Raw genomic sequence first — 22,471 nt, 5'->3', positions numbered from 1 at the left:
ATGCAAAAATAAAAACGCAAAAATAAAAACGCAAAAATATACATAAAAAATATATTTGTAACAATACACAGTGTGCAACAAAATAACCGAGCGGGACGCGCCAATCACGACGAAACAAAATCAGACGAGCCGCCCCCCCACGCTGCAGCGAAATGTGCACAGTGGGATACACACATGGGGGATCATCGTGCTTAAAAAAAAAAAAAAAAATGGAGCATAAAAGTGCATTACAACTGAGGTGCCTTCATTTCGAAGGGTTAAAAAATGGTAAACGGTGAAGGTTGATGGGCGCGCTTTTTTTTAAGCACGATGATCCCCCATCTGTGCATATATGTAAATGGGGAGAGCTCCTTAGAGGGGAGGGTTTAGCAGAGTGAACGCTTCCTCCTCGTCCAGATTAGCAGGGACGGTCTCCCCTTATCATGTAAACCAACTGACGGCTTTGCAAAAAAAGGCGAAGAACAACCTATAGGGGATACATACCACGACAGCCACAGTAGCCATGTGCAGTGCAATGCAGCATCTGTGTTAATGACCAGTGCACCACATGGAGGAACGTAACACAGTGAATGGAGGTGGAGAGAGTAACTGCCCGTCCAGCGACAGGCGAATCATCAAACTGGCTGAGGAGGACATAAACCGAATTGCAGCTGGGGAAGTTATTATCCGTCCATGTAACGCGTTAAAGGAGCTGATCGAGAACAGTCTTGATGCGAATTCAACAAACATAAGTGTGCACCTGAACAAGGGGGGGTTGAAGTCACTACAAATAATAGACGATGGAGATGGAATACATAAGGATGACCTTCAAATTGTGTGCGAAAGATTTACGACAAGCAAAATAACAAACCATAAAGATATTCGGTCGATTAAAACCTTTGGTTTTAGAGGAGAAGCATTGTCCTCCATTTCGCACGTCTCCTACTTAACCATAACGACGAAGAAGAGAGGGGCCCCTTTTTGCTACACATGTTCCTACAAAGATGGAAAACCCACACAGGAAGAGCCGACCGTCTGTTCAGGCAAAGATGGAACCATAATAAGGTTCGATGATTTGTTCTACAATATGAACTCTAGGCTAAGAGCGCTAAACCATAATGATGAATACAATAAGTGTCTTGAGGTGTTGCAAAAGTATGCAATTCACTACCCCCATGTTGCTTTCACGTGTAAGAAGTGGCTCAGTAACACCGTCGATTTGAGCACACAGGGGGTGGGGAAAGGCATTGGTGGGTTGGGGGGCATTTACGTTATTAAAGGGAAACGGAAGGAGTTATTCCGCGAGATTGCCACGATGGGGGAGGCCACCGAACAGCCAGGTAATAACCTCCTACATGGGGAAAACACCCCCCCTACAGACAGACACACAGAAACAGACGAAGCATGCACCTACACAGAGGTTGAGAAGAAAATCCTCGAAGAGGAGAAACATCTGGACACAAATTACGAAACGAATTTAAACAACGTAAAGTTAACCATTCAAAAAATATACGGCAGGAATATTTCTAAAGAGCTGAGTTGTATTTTCATAAAAGAGAAAATCCCCACCTTTTTCAAGTGCTATGGGCTGATAAGTAACCCTACCTATGGAGGGAAAAAGGGCAGCTACATCTTTTTTATAAACGATCGTCTGGTCGAGTCGGGGATACTAAAACGGATGTGCGAAAGTCAATATGCTAACTTCCTTGCCAAGGGGAATTACCCCTGGGTTTATCTGTCCATACGGCTAAAGTACGACATCGTGGATGTAAATGTGCATCCTACAAAGAAGGAAGTGCACTTCCTCTACCAGGAGGAGATAGCCATGCTGATTTCGAAGCGGATAGAAGAATTTCTGAAGAATTTTCACAACGCCAGAAGCTTCGGGGCGCCCACCGTCAACATGGTACAAACGAAATTCGACCTGTCTTCCATGAAGGTAGAGGTGAAGAGGGAACCTCCCATGTCCAGCCAAGGAAGAAACGATGCCAAGAGGGATAATGCACCCCTCACGGGGAATGATACGAAAAAGCAGATAGATACCAAGCGGGTTCGCACGGATCACAAACAAATCACCCTGACAAATTACTTCGTAAAAAAGGAGGCGACGAAGACAGACGAAGACACAGCACTGGTCGTGTTCGAGGATAAGGAGTACGAAGTTCAAAAGTTGGAGGCACCTAAGCCGGCTCTTTACAACACCAACGTGGAAAAACATGTAAGCAGTACCAAGTACGACAGAGTGTACCCATGTGAATGTGATGATATAAGCAGCATAAGGAAGTTGAAAAAAATTTGCGAAGAAAAGGAAAAAAAGGAACTAACCGAATGTTTGAAAAACTCCATATACGTAGGAGCAGTGGATAATTTGCACAGCCTCATTCAGTACAAGGATAAATTACTCATGATAAAAATGCCACTGATCATAAAAGAAATAACCTACCAATCGATCCTCAACCGTATTGGGAGAATTCCCCCCTTCAAGTTTGACCCTCCAATTCCTCTGTACGATTTGTTACTAGTTGCCGTGAACAACTCCCACTCAGGTTACTTCGAAAACCCAGACTACGCAACGAAGAACATGGAAAGGATCTGTAACGAATTGGAACAAGTGTTCTACTCCTATGAGGAAATGTATGCAGATTATTTTTCCCTCATTATTGAGGACGGTTGTGTGTGTACCTTCCCCGCATGCTGTGGGGAGTATTTTCCTGGACAAGAGTTCCTTCCCCTCCTCTTCTTAAGACTCGCCACCCAGGTAGACTATGAGAAGGAACTCAATTGCATCAACGGAATATGCTACTTGATAGCCAATTTTTATTCCAAAGTTACTCTCCTCGATGATAAGGAATGGACATTCCAAAACGAGTTACTCATGCTGAAGGAGAAGGAAATACAAATGTTACAGGGTCAAGCGGATGCAGAAGGGGGAGGAAAAGGATCCCCTCTAGCCAACGACGAACAAAGCTACCACTTCGAAAATATCTTGGGGGACGAAACCGTTGTGGATGTGAATAGACATTTGGCTGCCTCGAAAAATATAAACCTCGTTTTTGAAAAATACTTCTTCCCCATGATTCAGTTGAACACCGTCATGAGGGTCCCCCGCACCTTCTCCACCAATGGGTACATCATCGAGTTGACCTCCCTCAACCAGCTGTACAAGATATTCGAGCGTTGCTAGCGGAGGGGGGGTAGCCTCATCGGATGTGTGCACAAATACGATGGTACGCGCGACGCCGTCATAAGGAAGAAAATAATCCCTCTCCCAATTGGACGGTCCAAACGGACCCATTTTGAGACAGTCCTTTAGAAGTTTTCCACCCATGAAGGCAAAACGGACGAATTTACTTTTAAACGTCTAGCGTTTGTTCTGTAAACTTCCCTCTCCCCCGCGACGTGCGTGCTTGGGAAACTCCCACCTGATCACGTTGGCGTATTTATCCGTAAAATGAAAAGTGTGGAAGGATGGCTTAACCCAGCTGGGTTAAATTTGATCATTGGGGGAGGATCAAACATAATCATCATTATCCTTGCGCCATTGAAAAATCACCCAAGCAGTGTCAGAAAAAAGGGGGAACTACATTAACGACACATGCTACTTTGTAAAAATGCAATACTTGAAAGGGTCAGCCGAAACGGGGAGAAGAAGTCCTCCACGTTCGAGTGTACAAAAAGAGACACCTCTGATGAACCGCTCGGTGCTACCGACACCACGTTGGGCTACTCACTGCAATGTGTGGCCGTAAAGTGGGTATTTTTTTTTTTTTTTTTTTTTGACCAGGAGGTTGCCCCATTTTGGCTGTTTTTCCGCTATTTAAAAAAAAAAATTCTGACCTGTTCATATTTTTTGCGAGCCAAATTAGGCGCCCCCATATGGATGTACAGACGGCAGAGGGCATTCCCCAACAAGTTCACAAGTTGGCAAAGACAGCAACGTGGCAGTGCAACAATTTGAACCATCCCATCGGGAACCTACCAAAGGGGGGGAACAAACCTGCGCCCGCGGGTGCACGTACCTTCCCTTTTTTACGTAAAAATAATGTACAGATAATGCGGACACACACGCCAATCCACCGATGTGCCAACCGTGCTGGACTCCTTCCATAGGGTCTGTCGAGATTGCGTTTTTATTTGCGTAACGGGTATGAAGCTCGCATAGCGTGAAAACTCTACAAAGTACACGTTTATTTTGCCCACCTTTAGCTTTTTCCCCCCATACCAACCAGCACAAAAAGGCAAAGATTTAAGGGACGCCTTTTTCTGGGGTACCCTCACTTGGCAGCGTCCCGAAACCTTTGCGGGCATTATAGGAAAAAAGGAAACTCTCCTCCTTACCTTGTTAAAAACGGGCACACCGCTCCATTATCGTGTGCCGGCGCAAAGGGAAAATTTTTTTCTTTAGTTCCAAAAAAATTGGCAGTAACGGTTACAAAAGAACGACGAGAGCATTCCTCACCTTCGTCACACCCACAACGCACGTTGGTTACTTCACCTAACCGCGGCGTGCCATCCTATTCGTCAACGCCTCGCTCACCGTACAGATAGCCACCAAGGGCTACTCCACACTGTAATTTCTGTTCGCATCCCCGCCTGCAGAACTACTGCGTAAGGGAGTATTATTATTACAGAGGATCGCTCTCCACTCACAAAACCCTCTTGTCACATGTGTTGACATGTGCGTGCAGGCACTCCTCCGATACATAGGCAGCGCGGGTGGAAGGGAATACATTGCGTACCTGCGCCATATATGGTTTAATTTATATGCCGCTTGGTCATACGCATTTGCGCTGTTATATGTACGATTGGTAGCCCCCGGAAACGGCGCATACAGAACGAATTTGGAGGGGGAGGCGGTACTGTACCTCCGGGGCACTGCGTGAGAATTAGCATTACCGTGTGACATGTCATTCGCCATATGCTTGTTCTTTCCCCCGGGGGGGTACCCGCAAAATGTATGCATGCCGTACTGCACACGAGAGTACCGCGTTGATATTTAACAAAACTTGCGCAAAAATTGCCGAAAAATGGCCTTACAAAATTTGCATACAAATTGCCATACCATTGCCGTACGCACAATTCAGCTTTTGCGCTGTATGCGTATAACAGAGTAATATCCCGCGTGGGGGTTAAAAAAAAAAAAAAAAAAGAAAAGGCTTCCCCCTATAACCAAGCAAGGCTACAAAAAAAAAAAAAAAAAAAATACTATACTCCACCATCAACTTTTTTTAATCCGCCAAAGATTGTATACTTACCAAGTTAATGCAGTTTCGGCGAAAGGGGTAAAATTTAATTTTTGTATTTTTCTTTTACTTGTTCCAGTTAAGCGAGTTACGAGTTCTCTCTTCATTATTTTATTTATTATTTTTTTTTTTTTCGCATCCATTTCTCACATAAATGTAATTTTTACTCCATCGAAAGTTGCCTCCTTTTTCTTTTTTCCTTTTTTCCTTTTTCTTTCCCCTTCATCCTTATAAAAGCCTTTTTAAATAAAAAGTTTTGCTTTTCCTAATATATTTATTTTGTTTTTTTTTCCCCCATTTCCTTGGTTTTATTTGCTGCCCTCCCCTTTTTAAGTAAGTAAAAGAATGCTACAGAGCGATATATACGTACGGAGAGAAACCTACGAGAACTGCGCTATGCCAAACGTTTATATGCCTATCCCAGCTGAGCAACCAATATAGCCACTCTGCTTGTTCATCCATTGCGTAGATATATATTTTTATTTTTATTCGCATAGTTCCTTATTCCCTACTTCTTTTTTTTCTTTTTTTTGTATTAGCCTCCTTCCCCTCCTTGTTTGTTGTGTTGCCTACATATCGCCCGTTCATTCTGCGTAGCTCCGTCACTCCGCTGTTCAGCTGTTGTGGCGTCCCTCCTGTTTGCCTTACTCAGTGTGCTACTCCTTCTGTTGGTTTTGTGCTCACTTAGTTTCTCCCTCCCCGAGGTGCTTAGCCCCCACATTGGTTGTTCCTCCCCCATGCGTAGATTAAAACGAAACGGAGGCAGGGTGAACTATTGACCAATCGGCGGCGTGACGCAGTGAGTACGATCCCGTGTGGGAAGAATACAAAGTGCACACGTTTGCCAGCCCGTCCAGTAGCTCGCCATTCAGTTGGGAGCATAAAGTGAGGGAGGACAGAGCGTACGGGTGTCCATCGTGCACGTGTTGTTGCGTGTGCCTACACATGTGCATGCAATTGTCTACAATCGCGCTGCACAAATGATCATTGCTTCATTTGCACGCAGGTACATGTGTATTTTTTCTTGGGGTGAAGGAACTTTTCCATATCGTCTCAACATTTTGAATTGCATCATATGTGAAGGGCAGACGTAGTTCTTATTGCTCGTTATGCATGGCGTGTTTCTCCTTGTGTCGTCAATTAACTCCTGTGATGTGCTCAAATGGCTAGTTGTTTTTTTTTTTTTTTTTTTTTTTTTTTTTTTTCTGCTTGACCGTGGTCCATTCATAGGGGATTAGTTTCCCTTACCACAAACAGGAACTAGTGTGGCTTGTCGCCCCTTCTGCTGTTCCCGCTTTGTTTTCTACGCACATATTCCTGTACCAATCTGTTAACCCCCCCTTGCAGACATAAACACAAAATGGACTCACAAGAATTCATACCACAGTATAAACTCATTTTAGTTGGGGATGGTGGTGTAGGAAAAACTACATTTGTGAAGAGGCATCTTACGGGAGAATTTGAGAAGAAATATATTCGTAAGTGAATTTCGGAGGAGCATCCCCTAGAGGGGTGTTTGTGAATGCTCCGTTCATTGGGGGTGACAAGCGTTTACTGTACCCACTGCAAGTCTGTTGCTGCTTCACCGCAAATTTACTCCTGATTCCCTGTGACCCATCGCAGCCACCCTCGGTGTCGAAGTGCACCCATTGAAATTTCAAACCAACTTTGGGAAGACCCAATTTAACGTGTGGGATACAGCCGGCCAGGAAAAGTTCGGAGGACTGAGAGATGGATACTACATAAAGAGTGACTGTGCTATTATCATGTTCGATGTGTCATCCCGTATTACCTACAAGAACGTCCCGAACTGGTACAGAGATATTACCCGAGTTTGCGAAACCATCCCTATGGTGCTAGTCGGAAATAAGGTAGACGTGAAGGACAGACAAGTGAAGTCCAGACAAATACAATTCCACAGGAAGAGAAATTTGCAATATTATGATTTGTCTGCCAGGTCCAACTACAATTTTGAGAAACCATTTTTATGGCTAGCTAGAAGATTATCCAACCAGCCAAATCTCGTATTCGTGGGCGAGCACGCAAAGGCTCCAGAATTCCAGATAGACCTGAATATCGTCAGGGAGGCCGAGAAGGAGTTGGAACAGGCAGCAGCCGTGGCTATCGACGAGGAGGATATCGAAAATTGAGGCGCGGTACAATCGTCCGTTCAGTAGAGGGGAAGTGCGAAATACGTGGTGAAATATTATGTGGGGAAATACGTGGAAAAATAAGTATACGTAAGAGCCATGCAGAGGATGCTGTCCGAGTTAGCTATCTCCACGATCATCTAACTCGGAAGAGAAAGCAGCGCAAAAATAGGAGTGTCCATCCCCCACGTGAATACACGTGCATGGTACACGTCCAATACGCGCATGCATGTAAACACACATATATGTTTATTCCAGCTTCCTTTATGACCACTAAAAGGCAGAAATACGTAAACTACCTACCAATTTTTTAACACAGGGTGTGAGGAACAACTTCAGTTATTCCCAGTCCAGACGTGCGCCAATGCGTATGTGTAACGTACCTGTGCTGCCCACTTGTACCATCCATATTGCCGCGTAAACTTACACAAGCATACAAACACATGTATATCTGCTCATATATATTTAAGCAGATAACTACTGCACATGTTTAAACAGACAAATACGCCACATGTTTACACAGATAAGTACACCACCCCATGTATGTGCTTCACCCTCCACAGTCGTCTCATGCGGTTTTTCTTGCCCCCCTTTTTTCAATGCCCATGTAAATGTGCGCACTTGTATATTTTAAAAAAAATGCAAAAATTTTAAATTCCCCTTTTAAATAATTTTTAAAAAATTATTTAGGCGGTTTTATGTGGATTTGTCAGTTTGGCTAGTTGGCTAGCCAGCCGGAAATCCCAACAGGGTTAAAAAAGGAAAAAAGGAAATTTTTTTTTTTTTTTTTTTTTTTTTTTTTTTGCAAAGGTACGCAGATAAGTGTTAATGCACACACCAGCAGACGGGGCTGTTCATATCTTTAGACGTTCCTGTGGGATTACTCCTGAATGGTTCCCACTTCGGTTATCCGTTTGGCTGATCTGCATACCGATCTGAGTTTTTCACCCTGCATGGAGTGACAATTTGTAACTTCTCCCCGTCCACTGCAAAAGCCATACCCATGCGATGGTGCAAAATGCCTGAAACCTTTTGAAACTGCCTAAATGCGCTCAATCGTAATCACGTTTGTTAAACTTCCTCTCCCTTCGTTTTTTCTTCCGATCAATTAGGGCATCCTTATACCGTTTTATCTGTGTGGTGGAATGCGCACGTAGGTTTAGTGCACACGTCGGAATGCAGCGTGCGTACATTGATACTCAACTTTGTGTAGAAAAGAAAAAAGGGGGAAATGGAAGTACCCCCAAAAAAATGGCTGCACAAAAAGGAAGCGGAAAAAGCGCCACGCTGAACGGGCTAGCAACCCAAAGGGGGGAAGGAAGGTTACACTCTCCCTACCTGCTCATCCGTCTTTATCAAGTGTATAAAATCCTTGACCGACGTGTGTTTGGTTTTTTCCTTGTAATTCTGAGAGAAAAGTGTGTGAAGCGGGATAATATACATGGGTGGATCCAAGTTTCACAGGGAGTGTTCACTAATGAATGGATGGGGAAAGAGGCCTACCTCGGCTTCCTCCAGGAGGGCCCTTAACTTGTCGGCGCAAATTTTGTAGTTGGATATCTGCGAGGGTGTCTCTGCATGTGTAAAGGACGATTGCCGGGGAGGTAAAAATGAAAAAAATGGGTCAAAAGTAGAATGAGATGGAAAAAGGCCTCCACAGGTGTTACTGCCGTTGTAGAGTTTCCCCCCTTTGAGGATTACCTACCTTCGCACTCGATGATGAGCTCGTTGTTCTTGTTCAGTTTATTCTTGTGGATCTTCCTGGAGGGAATCGAAGCAGGGATAAGTGGCATTTGTTGGGTAGAAGCAATACGTAGGCGTCACTTCCTTCCCCATTTGGACAATTTTAAACGCCTCACTTTTTGCTTTACTTTAAATTGTCCTTAACGGCGGGGGGGATCCACTTGGCCGTGTCCACGTTGAAGCGAAGCTGCACTTTGCTTTCTGCCTGTCGTTCGGAGGGGGGATGGGAAGAAGTAAAAGAAGGTGGTGACTTAAAAGGAGTGTAATAAGGGGGCATTTTTATTTCCCGTGAAGGTGTGGATTAATGGTGCATCTGGTTGGAAGACTGCTAACCTTGTTGACGCTCTGCCCCCCTGGACCCGACGACCGGGCCGTGATTTTCTGAATTTGGCTGAAGGGGATTTCGAACGACAACCGCAGCTTCCTACTTAGGGAGAGCATTATTGGGGGGAGTTAGGCCTGCCCATTTTGGGAACGCATCCCCTTGGGTGTGGAAGGGTGGAATGGTAAAAGGGGGAATCACTTGGTCCAACGATCTGTTTAGCTGTTTCTTCAGGTAGGCCACTGAGGCGCAGGTAGGTTGGTCTCATTTTTGTGGCCATACACTGCAGGTGCGTAAAAAGGATAAGCATTTAAAAAAAAAAAAAAAAAAAAAAAAAAAAAAAAAAAAAAAAAAATTCACACAGTCACATGCCGCTACGTGGAATGGCCAATGTGCGCGAGTTGACCCGGGGGGGAAAGAATAAAAAGGCACCACATATTTGCGTGCTCGTTCGTGTATCAAAATTTGATTCCCCCTCCATCGATTGTTTTTTTCACTTCCTTTGGGCGTCCTAAAGTGTTGACTCTCCAGTGGAGTTGTTGTCCCCATGCGAAAGGGGGCTAGGGGATAGGCATCGAAGAGGAGTGGTAAAAGTTGGGCCTACCAAATTAACACCTCCCCTACGCCGCATAAAATGGACGAGGCGGACGATGGTGGGGTCGTCCCTCTACTTGCTGCTTCTCCTCACCCATGTAGTGCAAATCCAATGCTATAAGTTCCAACCGCATAAAAGTCTCATCTCAGGGAAGCCCCCCTTGGGGGACAGCCAAACGGAGAAGCACGAAATAAAGTCGAAGGCATTAAAGAAGTTGTTCGAACGGAAGTTAATCCACTACGTAAGTGACGTAAAAGGTGTGGATGCCATATTGTATAATAATGAGACGGAACCGAAGAGGGAAAAGAGGAAAGCAGTCTACCTAGGAATTGACGTGAACTGCAAGTACCTTCACTTGGGGAACCTCGTACAGTTAATCACACTAGACATTCTGCGGAACCATAATACGGACGTGGTGGTACTGCTGGGGGGAAGCACAACGAAGATTGGGGACCCGTCCTTTCAACAGGCAGAACGGAGGAGACCAATTGAGGAGGAAATCTGCCACAATGAAGAGAGCATAAGGAGGAGCATTATTAGGTTGCTCCTTCGGGGGGAAGCGCCTAATATTGGGACGTCCCCCGGGGGGACATCTAATATGGGCACGTCCCCCCTGGAAGAATTTTCCATCCACCCGCCCGACAGAGGGTCGCTCACCATAGTAAACAACAGACAATGGTACAGCCAAATGGACTTAACCGACTTCCTAACCCACGGGCAGCACTTCTCCCTTCACAAAATTTTAAAAAAAGAATGTTTTAAGGACAAATTGAAAGGCAACAATTTAACGCTGAAGGATCTAAACTACCTTATTTTGCAATCGTACGATTTTGTCCATTTGTTTAGGAAGTACAGGTGCTTTATACAAATAGGGGGATCGGACCAATGGGGAAACATCCAGTCGGGCATCGAACTATGCCAGCACATGCACAACACGCAGCTGTATGGACTAACTACCAATTTGCTGCTTCATAAGAATAACACGAAATATAGCAAATCCCAATTTGAGCAGAATAGGAAAATACCCATCTGGATTGATAAGGAGTATACCCCCCCTTTTCTCTTTTGGAACTTTTTAAGAAACATCGACGACCAGCAGGTTCATTCTTACGTTTCTATGCTCACCGATTTGGACGTCCAAAAGGGGGATCCTCCAAGTGGGGTTACTTCAGGGGGGGGTGATGACCATGTGGATGACCATGTGGATGACCATGGGGATGACCATGTGGATAACCATGACGATGCCCTGATCAACCGAGCGAAGGAAAAACTCGCCGACTACGTCACCACATTTATTTACGGAGCAGAAACTGTGCACACAATTCACACACTAAGTAGACTTCTAAAGGAGGACGAGTTTGCAGTGATTGACCGGGTCGACCAGCTGAAGGTGTTCCCCTTTATCCTAATTAGCAAAAATGAATTACAAAAAAACGACATAAGCATTGTGCACATTTTGCGCAAATTCGAAGTGGCGTCCACTAATAAGGAAGCCAAGGAGAAAGTGGCCCAGAGGTGTATCTACCTGAACAAACAACTCATAGATAATGCCAAATACAAATTAAGTTTACCGTCTTCCTTTGTAAAAGCCAAGGATGGAAATTACTATGCCATTTTGGGATTGGGCAAAAAGACATACTACTCGATAATCGTGCAATGAGGGGTAGTTCACAGTGGAAGTAACACTGGGGAAAAAAGGCATACAAAAAAAAAAAGGAAGTTCAAGAGAAATTCCACACGTAAGAATGGGAGAAACATCATATACGGGTCGATATCTGCCAATCGGGGAGCACCCCGCAAGGTAGAGTGGGAAAGGGGTCCTACTCACCGTACGGTACGGTACGCGCTCCGTTGATTTTAAAGCTGCTTGGGTTGCTGCGTGCACCCCCACTCAACGGCGTCTCTTCCCCGGTTTGCACATCTTCACGAAGCAGCCAAAAACGAAACAAAAGAGGAAGAGGCAAATAACTATGCCAATTGTTATTGTGACGACTTCATTGTAATTTACGTTCCCTGGATCATCCCTTAAATTAGTGGCAGTAGGGTGTATGTTGAAGGCTGGATTTTGCGCCATATGATTTGCTGACATAAGATTTTGCATATTCATTTGTGGGTATGCCATTGCGTTTGCGGGGAGTTGGATCCCCGGTGGGGGGGGCACTCCTGCGGTGGCGGCAGGTGGGGGTGGTATTGTTGGAGAAGCCATTGGGGCTGTAGCCGTTGGTGCGGCTGTTTCTGTGGCTACACTAGGGGGTTGTGGTTGTGCATTTGGAATGGGCACTTGTGCCGTTTGGGTCGGAATGGCCATCGGGGCAGGTGCACTTGGAACCGGGGCACCCGCAGGGGGGATGCCATTTTGCATATTAAATGGGTTGTTCAGATTTGAGTATAAATTTGGAGTGACAATCGGATTGGCTAGAGGAGAGTTATTCGTTCCATCGAGGTCAAGAGAAAAAGGCCCTTGCATGTGTTTATGAACACCACCAAGGAGTCCGTCCACGGCTTTGGAGGCAACCAGAGACAGGGTGGGGTTCAGTTTGCTCGTCAGCTGGATGTTGGAGCTTTCTACAACCCCCTTGCCCAGCAGTGGAGAGCGCCTTTGCTTCCTTGTTATTGCAAATGACTCCAGAGCCACATCAGAAACTTTCGCTTCCCCCCCTTGGGAAAAATCATTATTATGCAATGGTGTCAGTGATTTTTTTTTCTTTATTCTGAACATCCTTTTTTTCCTTCCTTTTTGTCCTCCAGGGGGGACATCCCCCGTTGTGTGGAATTCTCCAGGGAGGTCATCACTGGCATAAGCATGATCATCGTGCAGACTAATGTTGTTGGCGCTTCCCCCCATGGACTCTATCTGTGCTTCATTTTTTATTCCGTTTGAATTGCCTGGACGCCTCAAATGGGGGACAACAACTTCTACAGGGTTATTCATGGCAGAAGTGGCATCAGCTTTGATAACCCCCCCGATCTGTTAATTTGTCTGTTGGAGCCTGTCTATCTGTTAGCATTCCTGGGTTGCTTTCTAAAGAAATGGCAGATGGGATTATCGGGACTGTGTTCCAAATTTGAGACTCTACCAAATGTGTGCACATATGAGAAGGCACCCATGCGGAAGTCACAACTTCTGTTTAGCGACTAACCAATCGCGCAACTTACCAAATTAAGAAAAAATATATGCACAGGTGTAGTGTTGTACATATAGCCAACTATTCAGCTTTGGCAAAGGAAGTCACCTCAGGGGGAGATGACTGAAAAGGATGTACTTGTGGAAGGAGGGTTAATGTGGCTGTAATATCCAATATGGGAAGAAAAAATAGCAAACCATAGAGGTTAAAAATGTGCAGTTAAGAGTAGGCATCCTTGAAATATGGTTTGTTGATGGTGTGACATCCCAATTACCCACTATATGTCTTCACAACAGTGTCTGCCCGTGCCACACTGTTTGGTGCACACATCTCCCCTCGGTAGGACAAGAAAAAAAAAAAAAAAAAAAAAAAAATTCCACACAGTTAAATTATAGCTACTATGAACGAATATTTTCTTAAGGTGGATCTCCCCCTGTGGGGGTAGGTTACGGAACGATGTATTAGAAGGCGTGCAGAGTGTCATCTGTTGGTGTGTGTGTTCGTTGGTGAAGGCAACTCTTTATGCGCATGGCCGCAGGGGGAAGAGGTACATAGCAGAGCGGTTAAATAATTCCCCACTGTCGTAGCAGCGACTGGCCAAAGGGAAAGACGCGGTGAAATGTGAAGCGGCAAATATGGCCCAACTGGAAAACCCGCCAAAATTTACAAAAGTAACAAAACGGGCAGAAAAACAATTTTGCACCATTTTGCATGCACAAGTGCGTTAATTTGGGGCAGGCCAAAGACACGTAAAATTGGACCCCCACTTCCCAACAGAGTCAACACTGCTGCGGGACGAGCGGGGTTACATAACGCGGCATTTCCAACTCCTGTCACGCTGTGTTCAATTGTGCCAACTCATATTAACCACTTTTTACGTTCCTCCCATTACGTCCAGAATGAACGTATACACGTGTGAATACCTTTGAAGGCGACGTTTCCCGGCAATCATCCAGCGCAAATCCGCACAGCCAAATCAGAACGAACGCTGCCCGTCCTACCCAACCCGCGTATCCCCTTTTGGAAAATCCATTTCTTTATTCATTTTTTTTTTACAAGCGGACGAGCGAATTTTTACGCTGCTAACCTTTGAAGGAGTCAGCTGGACGGGGAAGAAAGTGACTCATCACTAATGGGGTAATCACACATGACCTGACCACAGTTGTGCCCCTCAGAATAATTTAACTGATCGTCACGTGGTGACAAAGGTAGAGGCGAGTCTGTCTTTCGCAAATGTGTCTTTTTTATTCGCCCAGTTTGGCCCATTTTCCTCCCTTCCTAACTGCCACACGTTTGGTAATCATTCCTTCGTGCAACCTGTGTACGACGTTACGACACAGGATCCGTACCTTTGTGTGACATTAATTAATGCTTTAATGTAGTTAAGAAAGTGAAAAAAAAAATATATAGGTAATTTCTCCCCTGGGTGAGCATATTCCTGCAGGGGGAAAAAAGGTCAACATACGTGCACACACACGGTTAAAAATAAAAGGGGAGTAACTCTAATGAGCGCGCCAAAAGGATCGCGCAAAAAGGATCACGCATAAGGGATTACGCAAAAAGGGTCACACAAAATGGCTGCTCGAAATGACTACGCAACAACGCCGGGGGGTGCCGCCCCTCTGTCCATGTGAGGTGCTTTCTCTCTTATCATCGTTTTGGAAAAGGACGCCAATTAGCTTCCTTCCATATTTGCCTTCCGTCTGACTGAAACATTCTAGGTATTCCTCACCCCTGCTTCCAACAACTGCACAATTCAACGCAGCGACAATGTCAACTGTCCTTCTTTACATCAACTTGGCACAACCCGTTAGCGTCATTTCATCTTTTTGCGCATTTTCGTGTGATCATCAAAAAATGGGGGGGCAACACGAAAAGTTGTGTACATACATATGCATACGCCAAAGAAAAAAAAAAAAAAAAAAGAATATTATATGAACATGTGCAGGTAAAAATGGGGCATTCCTCCTCGTGTCTCTTCCACTTGTTCAGGGTTCATTTTCACCGCTGTGCCCGGGAGCCACTTCACATGGTCTTCAACTTCTTGACAATTTTGTTGACCTTGTCGTTTAGCGGATTAACGATATATTTGTTGATGTAGAGAGTAACATTGTTCTGACTGTTGACCTTGCTGAGTTTATCGTATATAGTGTTCAGGTAGTTAAACTTGGGGATGATCAAAATGAAGTAAAGGGCCAGGTGGATGATGCACCATATGAAACTGCTAATCTTGTAAATTAATGCTCCAAGCGATGGAGTTACAACATTCTCGAAAACCACAAAAAAATATACATATTTTAAGTAGTATTCCACCATTTCATATTTTTTATTCTTCCATCCATGGAAGGAAAGTACAACGGGTAGTAAATACCCGAGCACAAAAATGATCACTTTGAAAAGAGCGCCAAACATCTTTTCGGTAGTTAACAGGAAGTGGGGGAAAGAGAAAGATTTTATCTGACCCAAATGGGACACAAATGATTAAATGATTGGAGAGTGGTAAGATACAAAAAGGGAGGCTAACTATAAACTAACGTATTTGGTTATAAATTTTGCGTCAAACGGGAGGATGACCTATGAGGGGGGGAAAATAATTTTGTTCTTTGTTCTTTGCGAAAAAAAAAAAAAAAAAAAAAAAAAAAAGGCAGGGGGGGACAAACATCCATAAAAGTATACGCATGCAAGAACGTTACGTATGTTTTTACATTCTTACTCTTTACGTGGCTGCCTTTCGTCAACAGAAAAAATGGTAAATTGCAAAACTCGGAGTAAAGTGCGATTTCGCGTTTGTTCTTAGCGGATGCAGAAACTCTCGGGGGGCTGCTTCCAGGATGCAATGTTTGTTTGCTCCTTTGGTATATATTCGGTAGCACTATTTTTTGCGGCAATTTGACGTAAATTTGGAGGTAAAAAATTGAGGTGATTTTTTTCCAATTTTGTGGCAGTTTTTTTTTCCCGCTCGGCTAGCTGCTTGGATCGAAAAGTGCACCGTAAAAATGGCATTCCCGCGTGACGCCTTGCGGAATTGAGGAAATACTTCTGTACTATTTTCATGCGTCGGATAACGCGGTGCGGGGTGACAATATCCGGGTGGCGCCAAGAACTATTTGACGATTCCGCGAACGGCAACGCTACAACGAAATGGTCAAAGTTAGTGCTCCATCGGTCCGTCGGTTGGTCGATCGATCGCGCAGGTTGGTTTGTTTACCGCGGGGGTACTTCAGATAAGCATACGTAGGGGAAGAAGTCCATATATATATATTCACTGCGGCGGATGCACTTTCTTATGAGCAGCAAAAAAACGGCTGATCCAATATCGCGTATGCGTGTCATGCATACGGCACTGCAACGGGCGGGGAATCGTACAAATGAAGGAAACACTGCAAATGCAAACATTGCAAATAGTTGCAAAACGTTGTAAAACATTGCGCTTGTTGAAAATATTTGGGAAGACCTGCTATTTTTTTTTTTTTTTCTTTTACTAACCCTTCACTCGAATCCCGTACTTAAGCGAAGCGGGTTAATCCTCTTGGATATGCGCCCTGAGCACATCAGCATGTACTTACTGAAGGGGGAAAAAAAAAAAAAAAAACTCCACATGTGTATGTACCCTGTGCTGGGAGGGTAAGGTGAAAAGGAGGCCACCCCATTCATATGGAAGTCTATCCGATGGTACATACACGTTTTCATTTTTTACTTTCCCTTCCATGTTAACGGTAATGTTGCACTATTTGAGAGGACAGTCAGTTTGGCCTCCTTCTTTTACGGGGACCATATCAAATTGGACGCACCCAAGGAGGTCACACCTCCCTCCAGTTAGCGTCGCAATTGGACATACAGTTTTTCCATTTTAGCTATTTGTCATTTAACGTTTGTTCCTTCCTCTGTGTGCGAAGTTAAGCACGCATCATCCCCAAGCGGTGGGATCATTCCGTGGCGGTTTCCACCCACCGGGGGGGCACATAGTCTACTTAAAAAGTAAAAAAGGGTTGACGCAGTTTGGTGGGTGGGCAGTTTGACTGCTGGGTTAACGTTCTAGTTGCAAAAAAGGGGACGTGCCTTTGTAGAGGTGGCATGATAACCCACGTGGTTAGTGGTGAGCAGATAGAAGGTCACGCAAATAGTCGACTACACAGTTGCACCGTCACACAGTTGGACGCTACGCCGAGTAACGCGCGTGGATGTAATTGAGCACAAATGAAAAGGACGTGTGGACGCCGTTTAGTGCCCCGTAGTACCGGGAGAGCAGCGCCAAGTCCCGTGTCTCCCGAAGGCGGTTGAAAAAAGTCTGACACAAGTATGTCTGTTGATTCGTTACGTTTCTCGAAAGGAGACTCTTCTCCACGTAGATAGAATAATCGAAGAAGCGCGTCCAGTACTGATCCCTCTTTAAAAACAAAAGGAAAGTTAAAAGGTGCAAAGCTTTTACATCAAAGGGGTTATTGTGTAGAATTGCAATAATTTTTTTTTCTGACTTGTTCAGGTTGTTTTCACACAAAAAATAAAAAACGCTGGAATTGTAGAGGACAACGGAAAGAGGGAAATAACTACAACAGGAATTGGAAAAGTCTTGTATGAGTAACATTTTGCGTAGTGCCACTTTGCATTGGATAAAATCTTTTCTTAAAAAATGATAAACAAATAACTCGTTGTACAAAAATGGGTTTTTATTATCGAGGTGCATTGCTTTGGAAAATATGCCCCTCAAAAAATTTGTTGACTCGATGAGCAATTTTTGCTTCCTCTTTTTCTCCCCCCCGCGTTTTTCTCTTTCGTGATTTAAGTCTAACTGGAGTTTCCTGAGTACACTGGAGCAGTACACTAAGTAGGGGGACAAGCTAAACGGTTTTAACTGCAGACAGTGGTGAAAAATCTTTTTCTTTTGTTTGGAGTTGAGGGCACTCCTCTTCGGTGATGAGCAAAGTATGTGGAGGATGCACACATACGCCAGGAAGAATTTCGCCTTTACACTTACACACTTTTTAAAATAAAAAAGTGCCTGATCGTAGTCTTCCCTCAGAAGCGCAACAACACCATGTAGGTAGTAGTCAAGGTGGTCCTTCCTGTACCCATAATTCTGTTTCCCACTTTGGCTGTACTGTCTAGCTTTGCTCGCTGTGTGATGCACCCGCGTGTTGTACAGTTGGAGAAGCCGCTCAATTTTCTGCTGATTCGTAGATACAACGTTGTGCATACTTGTGACCGACGCGACGAACAGGAGAATGACGTCCTCTTCTTCCAACGCATTTTCCCGCCCCAAGGTGTACTCACTTAAACAGTATGCATTCACAAAGTCGAAATGTTTGTGACAGAACCAGATGCTGTGTAGAAGATCTGGTAGGGTTACTTTTTCAATTCGAACAGACTTTACAGACAATAACGGATGGTCCGCACGATACGTAGACGTAAACGTAAAGGTAGACTGCTTTCCAACTGCAGGAAGGCTTTCTTCGTAACAGATTGGTCTGTCCTCTTTTCGTGAAAATCCATCCAGAGGAGACACATCGATAAGCTTCAGTCTCATTGCTAACCTCCGTGCCGTCTTCAATGCGTCCTTACCTGATGGTGTGTTTTTTCCCCAAAGGATAGCCTTTTTTATTACCCACTTGGAGGAAGAGCTAAAATACACGCGAAAGAGACAAACGAAAAAATCATCGTAGTGGGGAAGTACCACCCTGGGTTCAGGCACGACGTGTCCACTTCGAAGGAGCAGGTCACAATGGACCAGGAATTGCTTCTCTGCCATTTCATCTTCTTTGTATCCACCAATAAAGGTCTCACTCTGTAGACTGTATCTTCCTAAGGTGTTCACTTCTCTCCCTCCGAGCACCTCATCACTGTCTCTGGTATCCCCCCTGAGGAGGTTACCAACATTTAGGTTCACCTTCCTGTTTATGTATCTACCCATTTGGAGCAGTCCCCTTGGGGGGAAAATGACCCCATGGTGAGAAGTTACTTTCTGGTTTGCTTCTTCCCCTTGGTAGGAACTCCTCATATTTATGTTCCCTTGCACGTGCATCTGCTGGGGGGAGATACTGAGGGGGACGCCCCCAGGTTGACGGTGGTCTTGCCAGGGAGGCGCCTGCTGGGGGTACCCCCTGTCTTTCCTCTTCCCCACAGCTGAATTTCGCATCGGCGTTTTGTGCTCACTTGGCCATGGGGGGGTCGCCTTCCAGCCGTTGGAGAACTGGACGTAGTTGTGGTTAGCTGCATTGGTGATGTGGTCACTGGAGGGAAAATCATGGAAACCCTCCTGGAGAATTTCCCCTCTGCAAAAGGGAGGCGGGCGAAGCAGCCTGACCGGGCCCACACAGCTATTATGCCTATTTCTATGTGGTGGACAACCCAACCTCACTTCGTTTTGCATGTTTGTGTAGTCATTCGGGTTGTGTGTGAACCCCCCATCGGAACCCACTTTGCAAAAATAAAAGTTAAGGACTCTCCCCAGGTTGCAATTCATCTGCACAAACTTGAGTGTCGTGATTTCCTCTCTCCTTTTCATTTGACCTGTCCCTATCAGTTTGTCCAGACAGACAAGAATGAATGGCTGCATGGAAGACATCCCCACGTGGTTAAGCACCACCTTGGAGTACTCCTCCGTGCTCAGCCTGCACAGTAGTAGCTTCTCGTAGAGCTTTCCCCAGAGGAAGTGAACCACACCAGCGCCAACTGCGGCAGTTGCTGGATGTACCACCAGAAGACGATTAACAGTTAAGAGGTACTCCCAACAGAGGGAATACCTTTTCAATTTAATTAACGACATCACATAAAGGTAGGTTAAGTAAAAGTCGTTTAGGGGATATTCCCGTCTGTACAACTGAGCGATCGTTTCGTAATTCTCCTCCACGTAGAGTGAGCAAAAATGTAGTCTCCTTGCAGATGCCCATTTTTTGCTCCAGCTGAATGTACTAATGGGTTCTTTTTTCTTCTTCTTAGGGTGCTGATCCCGTCCAACTAGTTTAACCTCTACATTTTTGTTCAGTGTATTTCGTAACCCTTCTCTGTCTACGGGGAAGCATTTGCTACTGACCATCCGTTCAAGGTGCCCAGGGTCGTAACTCCTTTGGTTTAACCCTTCCAAGATTTGCATTTTCATCATTTTTTTTTCTTTCCCTCTTTTTGCGTTCATCATGTTTGGAAAGCGAGTCCAGTTTTCTCTGCTTTCATCACAGTTTGACGCAACAACGGAGGAGGCATAACTTCTATGGTGTCTACCATGGGGAGGACGATCAGCCGTCGTAGCACCTACCCTGCTTACTTTGATTGCCTTCGAATTAGAGTGCTGTTCCGAGAGCCTCTCCACAATAGGAGAACTTTCGCTGAAACTTCTCTTCTTCATTAAACGGAGAGCATGAGGTGTAGCCCCCTTTCGAAGGATGCTTGCCCTTAAATGAGGATTCCTAAAGCGTTCGTGGCAGCCACTTATTGTGGGACAGGCAGAAAGGTTCCTACCAGTGGGGGGACCAAACACCCGATTGGAAGGGACTAATGAGTAATCCATTTTGGCAACATCGTCAGATAATTCTCCTGGAGAAACGGCTGGCTCCCCCTTTAAGTGGGCCCCGCTACACCTCTTTTCGCACTTCCTTTTTTTCTTCTTAAAAGAGAATATTTTGTTCCTCCTGCACAGTTGTATGATTTCATCAAAAATGGCAGAAGCGTCGTTTTGTATCTCCCTCTTGTGTGGCTTCTTCCCGTCTGGGGAGGTTGCCCCGGGGGATTTGTTTTTTTTTTTATTTATTTTTTTTTTTCTGAACGGTTCAGGTAAAAATGTCGAAAAGGACATATGGCTGTCTTCGCTGGAGGAGTAATTGTACAACGGGAAGAACGGCCTAGGATTTGAGAATGGGTGTGTGGCGCCCGCCCGGTTGGTTCTCACCCTTTTTGTGATTTCACCCACGTGGTGTCTACCTCGTCGTTTCGCAGTAGACAGTATACGTTCTGTTTGTTCTATCTGTTTTATTTTTTTTTTTTCCACCTTGCGCGTAGGTAGTTTTTCCCTCGGGAAGAGATTTCCATTTGGCTTGGCGCATTCAGCACCAATGTCACGACGTTGGGGGTGATGACCCTCCTTCGATCCGTTCGTTCTGTCTTTACGTAGGGGGGTTGTAAAGGCATATCCCCCCGGGGGAAGGTAAAACTGAAGAAGGCTGTCCTGCAGCTGGCTGTATGCCAAATGGTGGAATATGGCATCATTACCCTCTTCATATGTGACCCTCTTATCTGTTAAATTTGATTCGCTGGTATATGGGCTACCTGGGAAGACACCATTTTTATTTGCACACATTTTGGAGGCACCCATTTGGGTCCCCCCATTTGGTGGCTTTTCCTTCACCGCTCTATTCCTCCTTTTGTTCCCCCTTCGGAAGGACTTCCCCAAATGGATATCCCTACGCAGCTGCTCGTCAAAATTGGCAAAGTGCAAAAACAATTTATCGAAAATGAACCCCACGGATGAGCAGGACCGTTTGTCACATGTGAAGTCCTCATTTTGGAGCAACGTATACAGGTAGGATTGTTCCAAAGCGTCACACTTAGAAGGGGGCACACTGAAGTTGTTGTAACAAGGGGTGGATCCTTCGTTGGTAGCTCTGTGCAAGTTCTTCTCTTCCCATTCGTTCTCAAAATTGCAGAAGAAATTTATGTCATCCTCTTCGCATAGGAAACTGAGGTATGCCAGTTTGGCTTGTTCTATTCCGTTTTTTTTTCTCTTTTGAATTTTCTGCTTTTTTTTTTTTTTTTTTTTTTTCAACTTCCTTCCGGTGGCGCGGTTCATCATTTTGAACGGCGTGAAGTTGTTTTCTGGATGTGCACCTGTCGGTGCGAATGCGAAGGGGTTCAATTTGCCCCTACGTGTCCAGGTGAAGGTAGACACACTTCCCGACGGGGATGAGCTCCACCCCGAGTATGTGTGTCCCTTTGGTGGATAGTCAAACAGGAGGGGACCTGCAATTTACTCACCGTTGTTTTGTGCAATCGTTTGGGTTGGACACATCACATAGAGCCATTCCCCCAATTGTAATGTCTCCCACTTTCAATTAATTAGAAGAAAGAAGACTCACCTATGGGGGTATGTATTCACGAATTGGTTTTCTTAAAAAGGGGGATTATGTCTAAACACACGTATGCTCGTTCGTGTGCACGCAGTGGTGGAGACGTTCACAGAGAAGCAGCTGGAAAGGCGGGCAAACGGAGGACAAAAAAGGGGGAAAAACGGTGAAAAAAAGCAAAAGGAGGACACAAACGGAAAACCGCTAACGAAGCCAAAATGGAGAAAAAAACGCGTAACATTGCCACGCACAACATTTCGCGAA

General features: G+C 45.0%; 7 protein-coding genes across 7 annotated transcripts; 3 read left to right on the top strand and 4 right to left on the bottom strand.

Annotated features, from left to right (window-relative positions):
• Positions 1-547: 547 nt before the first annotated feature.
• PCOAH_00024960 (Dna mismatch repair protein mlh1) lies at positions 548-3,163 on the top strand (the record flags this gene model as incomplete). The annotated part of the gene is made up of 1 exon (XM_020059301.1): positions 548-3,163. The coding sequence occupies one exon, from the start codon at positions 548-550 to the stop codon at positions 3,161-3,163; it is 2,616 nt and encodes an 871-aa protein (XP_019915187.1).
• A 3,393-nt stretch (positions 3,164-6,556) lies between these two features.
• PCOAH_00024950 (GTP-binding nuclear protein) lies at positions 6,557-7,372 on the top strand (the record flags this gene model as incomplete). The annotated part of the gene is made up of 2 exons (XM_020059300.1): positions 6,557-6,700; positions 6,846-7,372. The coding sequence occupies 2 exons, from the start codon at positions 6,583-6,585 to the stop codon at positions 7,370-7,372; spliced, it is 645 nt and encodes a 214-aa protein (XP_019914783.1).
• Positions 7,373-8,424: 1,052 nt separating this feature from the next.
• Positions 8,425-9,556, bottom strand: PCOAH_00024940 (Immature colon carcinoma transcript 1; the record flags this gene model as incomplete). The annotated part of the gene is made up of 6 exons (XM_020059299.1): positions 8,425-8,505; positions 8,711-8,779; positions 8,876-8,946; positions 9,078-9,133; positions 9,244-9,320; positions 9,449-9,556. The coding sequence occupies 6 exons, from the start codon at positions 9,554-9,556 to the stop codon at positions 8,425-8,427; spliced, it is 462 nt and encodes a 153-aa protein (XP_019914916.1).
• A 531-nt stretch (positions 9,557-10,087) lies between these two features.
• Positions 10,088-11,692, top strand: PCOAH_00024930 (Tyrosine--tRNA ligase; the record flags this gene model as incomplete). The annotated part of the gene is made up of 1 exon (XM_020059298.1): positions 10,088-11,692. One exon carries the CDS (start codon positions 10,088-10,090, stop codon positions 11,690-11,692), a length of 1,605 nt encoding a protein of 534 aa, XP_019914967.1.
• A 231-nt stretch (positions 11,693-11,923) lies between these two features.
• Positions 11,924-12,964, bottom strand: PCOAH_00024920 (Uncharacterized protein; the record flags this gene model as incomplete). Its single annotated transcript, XM_020059297.1, has 1 exon — positions 11,924-12,964. One exon carries the CDS (start codon positions 12,962-12,964, stop codon positions 11,924-11,926), a length of 1,041 nt encoding a protein of 346 aa, XP_019915127.1.
• A 2,218-nt stretch (positions 12,965-15,182) lies between these two features.
• PCOAH_00024910 (Uncharacterized protein) lies at positions 15,183-15,569 on the bottom strand (the record flags this gene model as incomplete). The annotated part of the gene is made up of 1 exon (XM_020059296.1): positions 15,183-15,569. The coding sequence occupies one exon, from the start codon at positions 15,567-15,569 to the stop codon at positions 15,183-15,185; it is 387 nt and encodes a 128-aa protein (XP_019915180.1).
• A 1,747-nt stretch (positions 15,570-17,316) lies between these two features.
• Positions 17,317-21,936, bottom strand: PCOAH_00024900 (Uncharacterized protein; the record flags this gene model as incomplete). The annotated part of the gene is made up of 1 exon (XM_020059295.1): positions 17,317-21,936. The coding sequence occupies one exon, from the start codon at positions 21,934-21,936 to the stop codon at positions 17,317-17,319; it is 4,620 nt and encodes a 1,539-aa protein (XP_019914836.1).
• Positions 21,937-22,471: the final 535 nt, after the last annotated feature.

The sequence above is a fragment of the Plasmodium coatneyi genome, chromosome 9, assembly GCF_001680005.1.
Source record: "Plasmodium coatneyi strain Hackeri chromosome 9, complete sequence".
Classification (NCBI taxonomy): domain Eukaryota; phylum Apicomplexa; class Aconoidasida; order Haemosporida; family Plasmodiidae; genus Plasmodium; species Plasmodium coatneyi.
The sequence above is the reverse complement of the archived record's forward strand: the minus strand, read 5'-3'. Positions and strand labels throughout refer to the sequence as shown.